The sequence below is a fragment of the Oncorhynchus keta genome, unplaced genomic scaffold (assembly GCF_023373465.1).
Source record: "Oncorhynchus keta strain PuntledgeMale-10-30-2019 unplaced genomic scaffold, Oket_V2 Un_contig_16010_pilon_pilon, whole genome shotgun sequence".
In the NCBI taxonomy this organism is placed as follows: Eukaryota; Metazoa; Chordata; class Actinopteri; order Salmoniformes; family Salmonidae; genus Oncorhynchus; species Oncorhynchus keta.
In genome coordinates, this window is record NW_026279656.1 from 15,001 (window position 1) to 29,956 (window position 14,956).

Below are 14,956 nucleotides of genomic sequence, written 5' to 3' on the forward strand. Positions count from 1 at the left end.
GGTCAGCTCCGTGCTGTGGCATCAGCATGTCTGTCTGTCTGTATGGGTCAGCTCCGTGCTGTGGCATCAGCATGTCTGTCTGTCTGTATGGGTCAGCTCCGTGCTGTGGCATCAGCATGTCTGTCTGTATGGGTCAGCTCCGTGCTGTGGCATCAGCATGTCTGTCTGTCTGTATGGGTCAGCTCCGTGCTGTGGCATCAGCATGTCTGTCTGTATGGGTCAGCTCCGTGCTGTGGCATCAGCATGTCTGTCTGTATGGGTCAGCTCCGTGCTGTGGCATCAGCATGTCTGTCTGTATGGGTCAGCTCCGTGCTGTGGCATCAGCATGTCTGTCTGTCTGTATGGGTCAGCTCCGTGCTGTGGCATCAGCATGTCTGTCTGTCTGTATGGGACAGCTCCGTGCTGTGGCATCAGCATGTCTGTCTGTATGGGTCAGCTCCGTGCTTTGGCATCAGATCAGCTTTTAGTTTCCTAATTAAAAACAAGGTGTTTCATTTGAGCGTGTTAACATCTAGATTGGTGAATTTGTATGTGTAGGGAGAGATTCTGATGAGAGTGTCAGAAAAACAGTTCAATAAAACCCAAACAGATGGTTGTGTTTTCATTTACCAACAACAGTTGAGTACACTCTTACAACAAGAGGTTTCAAAAGGGTTCTTCTGCTATCCCCATAGGAGAACCCTTTTGGTTCTACATGGAACCTCAAAAGGTTTACCTGAAACCAAAAGGGTTCTACCTATGGGGACAGCCCTTTTCTCCTCAATTTCGTGGTATCCAATTGTTAGTAATTACTGTCTTGTCTCATCGCTACAACTCCATACGGGCTCGGGAGAGACGAAGGTCAAAAGCCATGCATCCTCCGATACACAACCCAACAAAGCCGCACTGCTTCTTAACACAGCGCGCATCCAACCCGGAAGCCAGCCGCACCAATGTGTCGGAGGAAACACTGTGCACCTGGCGACCTGGTCAGCGTGCACTGCCCCTGGCCCGCCACAGGAGTCACTAGTACGCGATGAGACAAGGATATCCATACCGGCCAAACCCTCCCTAATCCGGACGACATCAGGCCAATTGTGCGTCGCCCCACGGACCTCCCGGTCACGGCCGGTTGCGACAGAGCCTGGACTCGAACCCAGAGTCTCTGGTGGCACAGCTAGCGCTGCGATGCGATGCCTTAGACCACTGCGCCACCCGGGAGCCGAAGAACCCTTTTAAGGTTCTAGATAGCACCTTTTTTCTCGGAGTGTAGAGTGTAGAGTGTAGAGTGGTCATAATGGCCTGTGTTGTTAATGCTACTCGGTTCATGTTCATTTTAAATCCATGTCTGGGGTTTCATTTAGGCCTGGATGAGTAGAACGAGGAACATATTGACGTTCTATGTAAACCTGATTCACATTATCCAAAGAACTCTTGGTCAATATCTCTTCTCTAATCCCCACGTTTGTGGTATTTAACATGACAGTACTCTTAACCAACTTTGACTGAACGGCACCGAATGTATACTGCAGCCTCATTCTCCACATGGTGTGATGGAGGACTAGCAGAACAGTCTTAAAATGTAAATACCCTCAGCAGGGATTACCATGCTGGTAACAGATAAATGTTCAAAAAAGATGAAGCTAAGGCCTTAGTCAGGTAGGTGAGCAGCGTGCCGAGAGAGGGAAGAGCAGACAGACAGACATACAGACAGACATAAAGACAGGTAAAGGGCTCAGAGGATTCAGGGGTAAGTGCTATCTGCCACAACAGAAGACTCCCCGCATGGAGGAGAGGGATGAGAGGAGAGGGATGAGAGGAGAGGGATGAGAGGAGAGGGATGAGAGGAGAGGGAGGAGAGGAGAGAGGGAGGAGAGAGGGATGAGAGGGGGGGAGGAGAGGGATGAGAGGAGAGAGGGATGAGAGGAGAGAGGGATGAGAGGAGAGAGGGATGAGAGGAGAGAGGGATGAGAGAGATGAGAGGGGTGAGAGATGAGAGGAGAGGGAGGAGAGGAGAGAGGGATGAGAGGAGAGAGGATGGGATGAGGAGAGAGGGATGAGAGGAGAGGGATGAGAGGTGAGAGGAGAGAGGGATGAGAGGGATGAGAGATGAGAGGAGAGAGGGATGAGAGGAGAGGGATGAGAGAGAGAGGGATGAGAGGAGAGAGGGATGAGAGGAGAGAGGGATGAGGAGAGAGGGATGAGGAGGAGAGAGAGATGAAAGGGATGAGAGGAGAGGAGAGATAAAACCACGTGAAAGGGCTGCTTGTTGTTGTACGGTTGTCTGTTCTAATGTATATTGTAATGTAACTGTCATAGAGCCACTTTGTGTTTAATCATTGAGAAGTGAGAGAATGGTTGGGAACAGGTGGAGTAATGACATGCTGATAGCCAAGGTGGAGTAATGACATGCTGATAGCCAAGGGTGAATAATGACATGCTGATAGCCAAGGGTGAATAATGACATGCTGATAGCCAATGAAATGCATCACATCATGAAGGAATCCCTCTCACAGCTACTGTATTCATCTGTGGAATCCTCGACTCACAATAGTGTTCCATTGTTCCTCTCGGAATCCTCCACACCCTCATCCTCACACAGAGCAAATGGACGCATGTGTTCCTATACATTATTCAGATCTCATGTACAGCTGAGTCAGGCTGACAGATGCTCTCATACACTCGAGGGGAGGGGGGGAGGGGGGTGATCTACCAGAGGGTTGCTGGCATCAATATCTCAGGTGCCACATACTGCCGATGTTCCCTTGACAGGAACATAACCCCTGCTTCAGTCTCTCCGACGTTACGTGTGTATATCAGCGGGTTGACAAAAGCAGAAGACTAATGTCTATCTGGTCTAATAAACATCCTGTCCTCCGTCAACTCAATTCATGTGCAGTGAGTCAGACAGTACAAATGGAAAGTACTTAAAGATGGAAATTTGTGAATTTGTAGCTACTTCTGGCAAGGCAGTTGGTGTTAAATATCTCACATTATATCCACATCTAGTATCCAGTCATTATTTCATTGTCTTTTCTGTTTCCCAGGTGGTTTTAAATACCTCACATTATATTCACATCTAGTATCCAGTCATTATTTAATTGTCTTTTCTGTTTCCCAGGTGGTTTTAAATACCTCACATTATATTCACATCTAGTATCCAGTCATTATTTAATTGTCTTTTCTGTTTCCCAGGTGGTTTTAAATACCTCACATTATATCCACATCTAGTATCCAGTCATTATTTAATTGTCTTTTCTATTTCCCAGGTGGTTTTAAATACCTCACATTATATCCACATCTAGTATCCAGCCATTATTTAATTGTCTTTTCTGTTTCCCCGGGTGGTTTTAAATACCTCACATTATATTCACATCTAGTATCCAGTCATTATTTAATTGTCTTTTCTATTTCCCAGGTGGTTTTAAATACCTCACATTATATCGACATCTAGTATCCAGCCATTATTTAATTGTCTTTTCTGTTTCCCAGGTGGTTTTAAATACCTCACATTATATCCACATCTAGTATCCAGTCATTATTTAATTGTCTTTTCTATTTCCCAGGTGGTTTTAAATACCTCACATTATATCCACATCTAGTATCCAGCCATTATTTAATTGTCTTTTCTATTTCCCAGGTGGTTTTAAATACCTCACATTATATCCACATCTAGTATCCAGCCATTATTTAATTGTCTTTTCTATTTCCCAGGTGGTTTTAAATACCTCACATTATATTCACATCTAGTATCCAGCCATTATTTAATTGTCTTTTCTGTTTCCCAGGTGGTTTTAAATACCTCACATTATATCCACATCTAGTATCCAGCCATTATTTAATTGTCTTTTCTATTTCCCAGGTGGTTTTAAATACCTCACATTATATTCACATCTAGTATCCAGCCATTATTTAATTGTCTTTTCTATTTCCCAGGTGGTTTTAAATACCTCACATTATATCCACATCTAGTATCCAGTCATTATTTAATTGTCTTTTCTGTTTCCCAGGTGGTTTTAAATACCTCACATTATATTCACATCTAGTATCCAGTCATTATTTAATTGTCTTTTCTGTTTCCCAGGTGGTTTTAAATACCTCACATTATATCCACATCTAGTATCCAGCCATTATTTAATTGTCTTTTCTATTTCCCAGGTGGTTTTAAATACCTCACATTATATCCACATCTAGTATCCAGTCATTATTTAATTGTCTTTTCTGTTTCCCAGGTGGTTTTAAATACCTCACATTATATTCACATCTAGTATCCAGTCATTATTTGATTGTCTTTTCTGTTTCCCAGGTGGTTTTAAATACCTCACATTATATCCACATCTAGTATCCAGTTATTATTTAATTGTCTTTTCTGTTTCCCAGGTGGTTTTAAATACCTCACATTATATCCACATCTAGTATCCAGTTATTATTTATTTGTCTTTTCTATTTCCCAGGTGGTTTTAAATACCTCACATTATATCCACATCTAGTATCCAGCCATTATTTAATTGTCTTTTCTGTTTCCCAGGTGGTTTTAAATACCTCACATTATATCCACATCTAGTATCCAGCCATTATTTAATTGTCTTTTCTGTTTCCCAGGTGGTTTTAAATACCTCACATTATATTCACATCTAGTATCCAGCCATTATTTAATTGTCTTTTCTATTTCCCAGGTGGTTTTAAATACCTCAGAAGTGAGAGAATGTGCAGATATCCACATCTAGTATCCAGCCATTATTTAATTGTCTTTTCTATTTCCCAGGTGGTTTTAAAGGTGGAGTCACATTATGACATCTAGAGCCATTATTTAATTGTCTTTTCTGCCAGGTGGAAATACCTGACATTATATCCACATCTAGTATCCAGTTATTATTTAATTGTCTTTTCTGTTTCCCAGGTGGCCACATTATATCCACATCTAGTATCCAGTCATTATTTAATTGTCTTTTCTGTTTCCCAGGTGGTTTTAAATACCTCACATTATATCCAACATCTAGTATCCAGTTATTATTTAATTGTCTTTTCTATTTCCCAGGTGGTTTTAAATACCTCACATTATATCCACATCTAGTTCCAGTCATTATTTAATTGTCTTTTCTGTTTCCCAGGTGGTTTTAAATACCTCACATTATATTCACATCTAGTATCCAGCCATTATTTAATTGTCTTTTCTATTTCCCAGGTGTTAAATACCTCACATTATATCCACATCTAGTATCCAGTCATTATTTAATTGTCTTTTCTATTTCCCAGGTGGTTTTAAATACCTCAACAGCATATCCACATCTAGTATCCAGTCATTATTTAATTGTCCTATTTCCCAGGTGGTTTTAAATACCTCACATTATATCCACATCTAGTATCCAGTCATTATTTAATTGTCTTTTCTATTTCCCAGGTGGTTTTAAATTTGAGACATTATATCCACATCTAGTATCCAGCCATTATTTAATTGTCTTTTCTATTTCCCAGGTGGTTTTAAATACCTCACATTATATCCACATCTAGTATCCAGCCATTATTTAATTGTCTTTTCTGTTTCCCAGGTGGTTTTAAATACCTCACATTATATCCACATCTAGTATCCAGCCATTATTTAATTGTCTTTTCTGTTTCCCAGGTGGTTTTAAATACCTCACATTATATCCACATCTAGTATCCAGCCATTATTTAATTGTCTTTTCTGTTTCCCAGGTGGTTTTAAATACCTCACATTATATCCACATCTAGTATCCAGCCATTATTTAATTGTCTTTTCTATTTCCCAGGTGGTTTTAAATACCTCACATTATATCCACATCTAGTATCCAGCCATTATTTAATTGTCTTTTCTGTTTCCCAGGTGGTTTTAAATACCTCACATTATATCCACATCTAGTATCCAGCCATTATTTAATTGTCTTTTCTATTTCCCAGGTGGTTTTAAATACCTCACATTATATCCACATCTAGTATCCAGCCATTATTTAATTGTCTTTTCTATTTCCCAGGTGGTTTTAAATACCTCACATTATATTCACATCTAGTATCCAGTCATTATTTAATTGTCTTTTCTGTTTCCCAGGTGGTTTTAAATACCTCACATTATATTCACATCTAGTATCCAGTCATTATTTAATTGTCTTTTCTATTTCCCAGGTGGTTTTAAATACCTCACATTATATCCACATCTAGTATCCAGCCATTATTTAATTGTCTTTTCTATTTCCCAGGTGGTTTTAAATACCTCACATTATATCCACATCTAGTATCCAGCCATTATTTAATAGTCTTTTCTGTTTCCCAGGTGGTTTTAAATACCTCACATTATATCCACATCTAGTATCCAGTCATTATTTAATTGTCTTTTCTGTTTCCCAGGTGGTTTTAAATACCTCACATTATATTCACATCTAGTATCCAGTCATTATTTAATTGTCTTTTCTGTTTCCCAGGTGGTTTTAAATACCTCACATTATATCCACATCTAGTATCCAGCCATTATTTAATTGTCTTTTCTGTTTCCCAGGTGGTTTTAAATACCTCACATTATATTCACATCTAGTATCCAGCCATTATTTAATTGTCTTTTCTATTTCCCAGGTGGTTTTAAATACCTCACATTATATTCACATCTAGTATCCAGCCATAACTGTTTAAGGTGTCACCAAATGCCTCTATTCATTACAAACCTGTTCATACACACGGTTAGATAAAAACATCATGTGTCGGAGGAAACACCGTACACCTGGCGACCTGGTCAGCGTGCACTGTGCCCGGCCCGCCACAGGAGTCGCTAGTGCGCGGTGAGCCAAGGACATCCCTGCCGGCCAAACCCTAATCCGGACGAAGCTGTGCCCGGCCCGCCACAGGAGTCGCTAGTGCGCGGTGAGCCAAGGACATCCCTGCCGGCCAAACCCTAATCCGGACGAAGCTGTGCCCGGCCCGCCACAGGAGTCGCTAGTGCGCGGTGAGCCAAGGACATCCCTGCCGGCCAAACCCTAATCCGGACGAAGCTGGGCCAATTGTGCGCCACCCCATGGACCTCCCGGTCGCGGCCGGCTGTGACAGAGCCTGGACTCGAACACAGAATCTCTGGTGGCACAGCGAGCACTGCGATGCAGTGTCTTAGACCACTGCGCCACCCGGGAGGCCCTATTATCATTTTTTAATGTATACATTTGCAAAAATTCTAAAAACCTGTTTTCGCTTTGTCATTATGGGGTATTGTGTGTAGATTGATGAGGAACAAAAAATATGTAGTCCATTTTAGAGTAAAGCTGTAACGTAACAACATGTGGAAAAGAGTCTGGGGTCTGAATACACTGTATTTACTCAACACAGAAACCACCCCCAGGTGAGTTCCTATCAGGGTTATAGGAGATATTTACTGAACACAGAAACAACCCCCAGATGAGTTCCTATCAGGTTTATAGGAGATATTTACTGAACACAGAAACAACCCCCAGATGAGTTCCTATCAGGTTTATAGGAGATATTTACTGAACACAGAAACAACCCCCAGATGAGTTCCTATCAGGTTTATAGGAGATATTTACTGAACACAGAAACAACCCCCAGATGAGTTCCTATCAGGTTTATAGGAGATATTTACTGAACACAGAAACAACCCCCAGATGAGTTCCTATCAGGTTTATAGGAGATATTTACTGAACACAGAAACAACCCCCAGATGAGTTGCTATCAGGTTTATAGGAGATATTTACTGAACACAGAAACAACCCCCAGATGAGTTCCTATCAGGTTTATAGGAGATATTTACTGAACACAGAAACAACCCCCAGATGAGTTCCTATCAGGTTTATAGGAGATATTTACTGAACACAGAAACAACCCCCAGATGAGTTCCTATCAGGTTTATAGGAGATATTTACTGAACACAGAACCCCAGATGAGTTCCTATCAGGTTTATAGGAGATATTTACTGAACACAGAAACAACCCCAGATGAGTTCCTATCAGGTTTATAGGAGATATTTACTGAACACAGAAACAACCCCCAGATGAGTTCCTATCAGGTTTATAGGAGATATTTACTGAACACAGAAACAACCCCAGATGAGTTCCTATCAGGTTTATAGGAGATATTTACTGAACACAGAAACAACCCCAGATGAGTTCCTATCAGGTTTATAGGAGATATTTACTGAACACAGAAACAACCCCAGATGAGTTCCTATCAGGTTTATAGGAGATATTTACTGAACACAGAAACAACCCCCAGATGAGTTCCTATCAGGTTTATAGGAGATATTTACTGAACACAGAAACAACCCCCAGATGAGTTGCTTCAGGTTTATATGAGTTTACTGAACACAGAAACAACCCCCAGATGAGTTCCTATCAGGTTTATAGGAGATATTTACTGAACACAGAAACAACCCCCAGATGAGTTCCTATCAGGTTTATAGGAGATATTTACTGAACACAGAAACAACCCCCAGATGAGTTCCTATCAGGTTTATAGGAGATATTTACTGAACACAGAAACAACCCCCAGATGAGTTCCTATCAGGTTTATAGGAGATATTTACTGAACACAGAAACAACCCCCAGATGAGTTCCTATCAGTTTAGTGATGATATATATCTATTTCTCTAACCTAAACGTTTCCCTTTATTCTTCATCATTTATTTAAAGCTTGTGCCAGATTGTATATAACTTTACATGCCTATATTCCTCCTAATAAACAGCTTCAAGTCCCTATACGGTAGATACTGTAGTATATTCATAGATTTATAGACATGTAAAGATTACATTGGTACCCATTCTTCTACTTGCAAGGAGGAACAAACACCACTGTGTTTGTTGGCCTGGGCATTGAGCCTTGTCTTCTCAACTTCTCATTGTCTTCTCAACTTCTCATTGTCTTCTCAACTTCTCATCGTCGTCTCAACTTCTCATCGTCTTCTCAACTTCTCATCGTCTTCTCAACTTCTCATTGTCTTCTCAACTTCTCCTTGTCTTCTCAACTTCTCATTGTCTTCTCAACTTCTCATTGTCTTCTCAACTTCTCATTGTCTTCTCAACTTCTCATTGTCTTCTCAACTTCTCATTGTCTTCTCAACTTCTCCTTGTCTTCTCAACTTCTCCTTGTCTTCTCAACTTCTCCATGTCTTATCATCTTCTCATTGTATTCCCATCTTCTCAACTTCTCATTGTCTTCTCAACTTCTCATTGTCTTCTCAACTCAAAAGGTGGCAATGTAGTAGTGTGGTTCTGGTGACTAATTTGTAGTCCAACTAACATAGACTGTAGACCAAGTAAATGGTGAAAGTGCTATGCAACAACCTTATAAATAGTTTTGCGTCAATCTCAGATCGTAGTATTTCACCATACTACTGGAATGTCGTCTGTCCATAGCTGGGGGAAAAAGAGTACCACTTTACATTTGGTTGTTCTTATTGGCTACAAGAAACACCATGCTGTTACATGGTACTAAAAAGTAAGAGCAGCTTCATGTAAAAAAACAGTCACATTCTCTTCCTCATAGCAGCCTGCATATAGAAACCGCAGATAGCATCAATATCCAGCTATAGCCTAGCTGCGCTAACGTAATCCTAAGAGAATGTCTTCCACTGACTGTTCTCTCCATCGGGACGGCAGGTGAATATCTAGCTATAGCCTAGCTGCGCTAACGTAATCCTAAGAGAATGTCTTCCACTGACTGTTCTCTCCATCGGGACAGCAGGTGAATATCTAGCTATAGCCTAGCTGCGCTAACGTAATCCTAAGAGAATGTCTTCCACTGACTGTTCTCTCCATCGGGACAGCAGGTGAATATCTAGCTATAGCCTAGCTGCGCTAACGTAATCCTAAGAGAATGTCTTCCACTGACTGTTCTCTCCATCGGGACGGCAGGTGAATATCTAGCTATAGCCTAGCTGCGCTAACGTAATCCTAAGAGAATGTCTTCCACTGACTGTTCTCTCCATCGGGACGGCAGGTGAATATCTAGCTATAGCCTAGCTGCGCTAACGTAATCCTAAGAGAATGTCTTCCACTGACTGTTCTCTCCATCGGGACGGCAGGTGAATATCTAGCTATATCCTAGCTGCGCTAACGTAATCCTAAGAGAATGTCTTCCATTGACTGTTCTCTCCATCGGGACAGCAGGTGAATATCTAGCTATAGCCTAGCTGCGCTAACGTAATCCTAAGAGAATGTCTTCCACTGACTGTTCTCTCCATCGGGACGGCAGGTGAATATCTAGCTATAGCCTAGCTGCGCTAACGTAATCCTAAGAGAATGTCTCCCACTGACTGTTCTCTCCATCGGGACAGCAGGTGAATATCTAGCTATAGCCTAGCTGCGCTAACGTAATCCTAAGAGAATGTCTTCCATTGACTGTTCTCTCCATCGGGACAGCAGGTGAATATCTAGCTATAGCCTAGCTGCGCTAACGTAATCCTAAGAGAATGTCTTCCACTGACTGTTCTCTCCATCGGGACGGCAGGTGAATATCTAGCTATAGCCTAGCTGCGCTAACGTAATCCTAAGAGAATGTCTTCCACTGACTGTTCTCTCCATCGGGACAGCAGGTGAATATCTAGCTATAGCCTAGCTGCGCTAACGTAATCCTAAGAGAATGTCTTCCACTGACTGTTCTCTCCATCGGGACAGCAGGTGAATATCTAGCTATAGCCTAGCTGCGCTAACGTAATCCTAAGAGAATGTCTTCCACTGACTGTTCTCTCCATCGGGACGGCAGGTGAATATCTAGCTATAGCCTAGCTGCGCTAACGTAATCCTAAGAGAATGTCTTCCACTGACTGTTCTCTCCATCGGGACAGCAGGTGAATATCTAGCTATAGCCTAGCTGCGCTAACGTAATCCTAAGAGAATGTCTTCCACTGACTGTTCTCTCCATCGGGACAGCAGGTGAATATCTAGCTATAGCCTAGCTGCGCTAACGTAATCCTAAGAGAATGTCTTCCACTGACTGTTCTCTCCATCGGGACAGCAGGTGAATATCTAGCTATAGCCTAGCTGCGCTAACGTAATCCTAAGAGAATGTCTTCCACTGACTGTTCTCTCCATCGGGACAGCAGGTGAATATCTAGCTATAGCCTAGCTGCGCTAACGTAATCCTAAGAGAATGTCTTCCACTGACTGTTCTCTCCATCGGGACGGCAGGTGAAGCTGATTGATTCTCCATCAACTGAGAGATCAAACATTTACTGACTCTTAACAGTCTGCAAGCACCTGTCTTTTTGAAAGGAAATGTCGATGCTGTCATCGACTTAGAAACGCTAGCCTGGAATCCCATCTGATTTGCTCTGTTTCACAATGATTTTACATGACACAAAGTTTATCAGTTGGGATTTCAGGCTATAAAAATGCCCCCCTACGTCCTTACTAGTTAAAAAATGGTGTCTCAAAAAGTAAGACAATATGACTGACATTTAAGAACTCTTTGTCTATAACGGTTTGGTTTGCAATATGTTATTCTACAACAATATGTTATTCTACAACAATATGTTATTCTACAACAATATGTTATTCTACAACAATATGTTATTCTATAACAATATGTTATTCTATAACAATATGTTATTCTAACAATATGTTATTCTACAACAATATGTTATTCTACAACAATATGTTATTCTACAACAATATGTTATTCTACAAGAATATGTTATTCTACAACAATATGTTATTCTACAACAATATGTTATTCTACAACAATATGTTATTCTACAACCATATGTTATTCTACAACAATATGTTATTCTACAACAATATGTTATTCTACAACAATATGTTATTCTACAACAATATGTTATTCTACAACAATATGTTATTCTACAACAATATGTTATTCTATAACAATATGTTATTCTATAACAATATGTTATTCTACAACAATATGTTATTCTACAACAATATGTTATTCAATATGTTATTCTACAACAATATGCTATTCTACAACAATATGTTATTCTACAACAATATGTTATTCTACAACAATATGTTATTCTACAACAATATGTTATTCTACAACAATATGTTATTCTACAACAATATGTTATTCAATATGTTATTCTACAACAATATGTTATTCTACAACAATATGTTATTCTACAACAATATGTTATTCTACAACAATATGTTATTCTACAACAATATGTTATTCTACAACAATATGTTATTCTACAACAATATGTTATTCTACAACAATATGTTATTCTACAACAATATGTTATTCTACAACAATATGTTATTCTACAACAATATGTTATTCTACAACAATATGTTATTCTACAACAATATGTTATTCTACAACAATATGTTATTCTACAACAATATGTTATTCTACAACAATATGTTATTCTACAACAATATGTTATTCTACAACAATATGTTATTCTACAACAATATGTTATTCTACAACAATATGTTATTCTACAACAATATGTTATTCTACAACAATATGTTATTCTACAACAATATGTTATTCTACAACAATATGTTATCCAATATGTTATTCTACAACAATATGTTATTCTACAACAATATGTTATTCTACAACCATATGTTATCCAATATGTTATCCAATATGTTATCCAATATGTTATCCAATATGTTATTCTACAACAATATGTTATCCAATATGTTATCCAATATGTTATCCAATATGTTATCCAATATGTTTTCCAATATGTTATTGTGTTATACCAGAATGGGTTGTCTTTGTGGACGTCTGTTCAATGTCTGTGTGTGATTAACCTGGCTGATGTGTAGTACCGTAGTGGCACTAACACCTGCTGGGGATTGTATCTGCCTCCCAAATCTTACCATACCCCGTCTGTGGTCCACTACCTTCAATCAGAGTCCTATGGGCCCTGGTCAAAAGTAGTGCACCAAATAGAGAATAGGGTGCTATTTGGGACAAAGTCTGTATTCAACATATTAATCATCAATACTCAAACTGTAACTGAATGAGTCAGTATTAATGATGGGTCTATTGTTGTTCTGTTTCAGTTCCAGCTCCCAGAAGATTACGTTTTAAAGTGCTGGGTACGAGCAAATTACATGTATCCTGGAAAGAGCCGAAAGGGAAAGTCGACGGCTATAGAGTTTTATACCAGAGTGAACCAGGTAAGAGTTCTAATCATCTGTCTATGCCTTTAGTTGATGTACGCATTCTACTGTATATAGTTCAGAATAGTAGAAGCTCTGTATCAGTCTGGTTCCATGCTGTATCAGTCTGGTCCAATGCTGTATGGGCTGAATCAGTCTGGTTCCATGCTGTATGGGCTGTATCAGTCTGGTTCCATGCTGTATGGGCTGTATCAGTCTGGTTCCATGCTGTATCAGTCTGGTCCAATGCTGTATGGGCTGTATCAGTCTGGTTCCATGCTGTATCAGTCTTGTTCCATGCTGTATGGGCTGTATCAGTCTGGTTCCATGCTGTATCAGTCTGGTTCCATGCTGTATGGGCTGATATCAGTCTGGTTCCATACTGTATGGGCTGTATCAGTCTGGTTCCATGCTGTATGGGCTGTATCAGTCTGGTTCCATGCTGTATCAGTCTGGTTCCATGCTGTATGGGCTGTATCAGTCTGGTTCCATGCTGTATCAGTCTGGTCCCACTCTGAATGGTCTGTATCAGTCTGGTCCCATGCTGTATCAGTCTGGTTCCATGCTGTATGGGCTCTATCAGTCTGGTTCCATGCTGTATGGGCTATATCAGTCTGGTCCCATGCTGTATGGGCTGTATCAGTCTGGTTCCATGCTGTATCAGTCTGGTTCCATGCTGTATGGGCTGTATCAGTCTGGTTCCAAGCTGTATGGGCTGTATAAGTATAAGTCTGGTTCCATGCTGCTATCAGTCTGGTCCCATGCTGTATGGGCTGTATCAGTCTGGTTCCATGCTGTATCAGTCTGGTTCCATGCATTATCAGTCTGGTTCCATGCTGTATGGGCTCTATCAGTCTGGTTCCATGCTGTATCAGTCTGGTTCCAAGCTGTATGGGCTGTATAAGTCTGGTTCCATGCTGTATCAGTCTGGTCCCATGCTGTATGGGCTGTATCAGTCTGGTCCAATGCTGTATGGGCTGTATCAGTCTGGTTCCATGCTGTATGGGCTGTATCAGTCTGGTTCCATGCTGTATGGGCTGTATCAGTCTGGTTCCATGCTGTATGGGCTGTATCAGTCTGGTCCCATGCTGTATGGGCTCTATCAGTCTGGTTCCATGCTGTATGGGCTGTATCAGTCTGGTTCCACGCTGTATGGGCTGTATCAGTCTGGTTCCATGCTGTATCAGTCTGGTCCCATGCTGTATGGGCTCTATCAGTCTGGTTCCATGCTGTATGGGCTGTATCAGTCTGGTTCCATGCTGTATGGGCTGTATCAGTCTGGTTCCATGCTGTATGGGCTGTATCAGTCTGGTCCCATGCTGTATGGCTGTATCAGTCTGGTTCCATGCTGTATCAGTCTGGTTCCATGCTGAATTATCAGTCTGGTTCCATGCTGTATGGGCTCTATCAGTCTGGTTCCATGCTGTATGGGCTGTATCAGTCTGGTTCCATGCTGTATCAGTCTGGTTCCATGCTGTATGGGCTCTATCAGTCTGGTTCCATGCTGTATGGGCTGTATCAGTCTGGTTCCATGCTGTATCAGTCTGGTTCCATGCTGTATGGGCTGTATCAGTCTGGTTCCATGCTGTATCAGTCTGGTCCCACTCTGAATGGTCTGTATCAGTCTGGTCCCATGCTGTATCAGTCTGGTTCCATGCTGTATGGGCTCTATCCGTCTGGTTCCATGCTGTATCAGTCTGGTCCCATGCTGTATCAGTCTGGTTCCATGCTGTATGGGCTGTATAAGTCTGGTTCCATGCTGTATCAGTCTGGTCCCATGCTGTATGGGCTGTATCAGTCTGGTCCAATGCTGTATGGGCTGTATCAGTCTAGTTCCATGCTGTATCAGTCTGGTTCCATGCTGTATCAGTCTGGTTCCATGCTGTATC

At 41.0% G+C, this 14,956-nt stretch overlaps 1 protein-coding gene and 1 long non-coding RNA gene across 6 annotated transcripts in view; both read left to right on the top strand.

Moving 5' to 3' along the window:
- The window catches only part of LOC127919214 (collagen alpha-1(XIV) chain-like), a 47,613-nt gene that overhangs the window by 12,266 nt on the left and 20,391 nt on the right, over positions 1-14,956 (top strand). Inside the window, exon 3 of the mRNA XM_052502715.1 lies at positions 12,969-13,085. Coding sequence (XP_052358675.1) covers positions 12,969-13,085 — 117 coding nt within the window. The remainder of the gene's footprint in view (positions 1-12,968; positions 13,086-14,956) is intronic.
- On the top strand, positions 7,004-8,525 carry LOC127919217 (uncharacterized). 5 transcript variants are annotated; one of them, XR_008102198.1, is made up of 4 exons: positions 7,004-7,613; positions 7,670-7,837; positions 7,944-7,999; positions 8,329-8,525. It is a non-coding gene; the product is annotated as an uncharacterized LOC127919217 (long non-coding RNA). The 5 variants fall into 5 exon arrangements; XR_008102197.1 differs by lacking the exon at positions 8,329-8,525 and adding an exon at positions 8,165-8,259; XR_008102196.1 differs by lacking the exon at positions 7,944-7,999.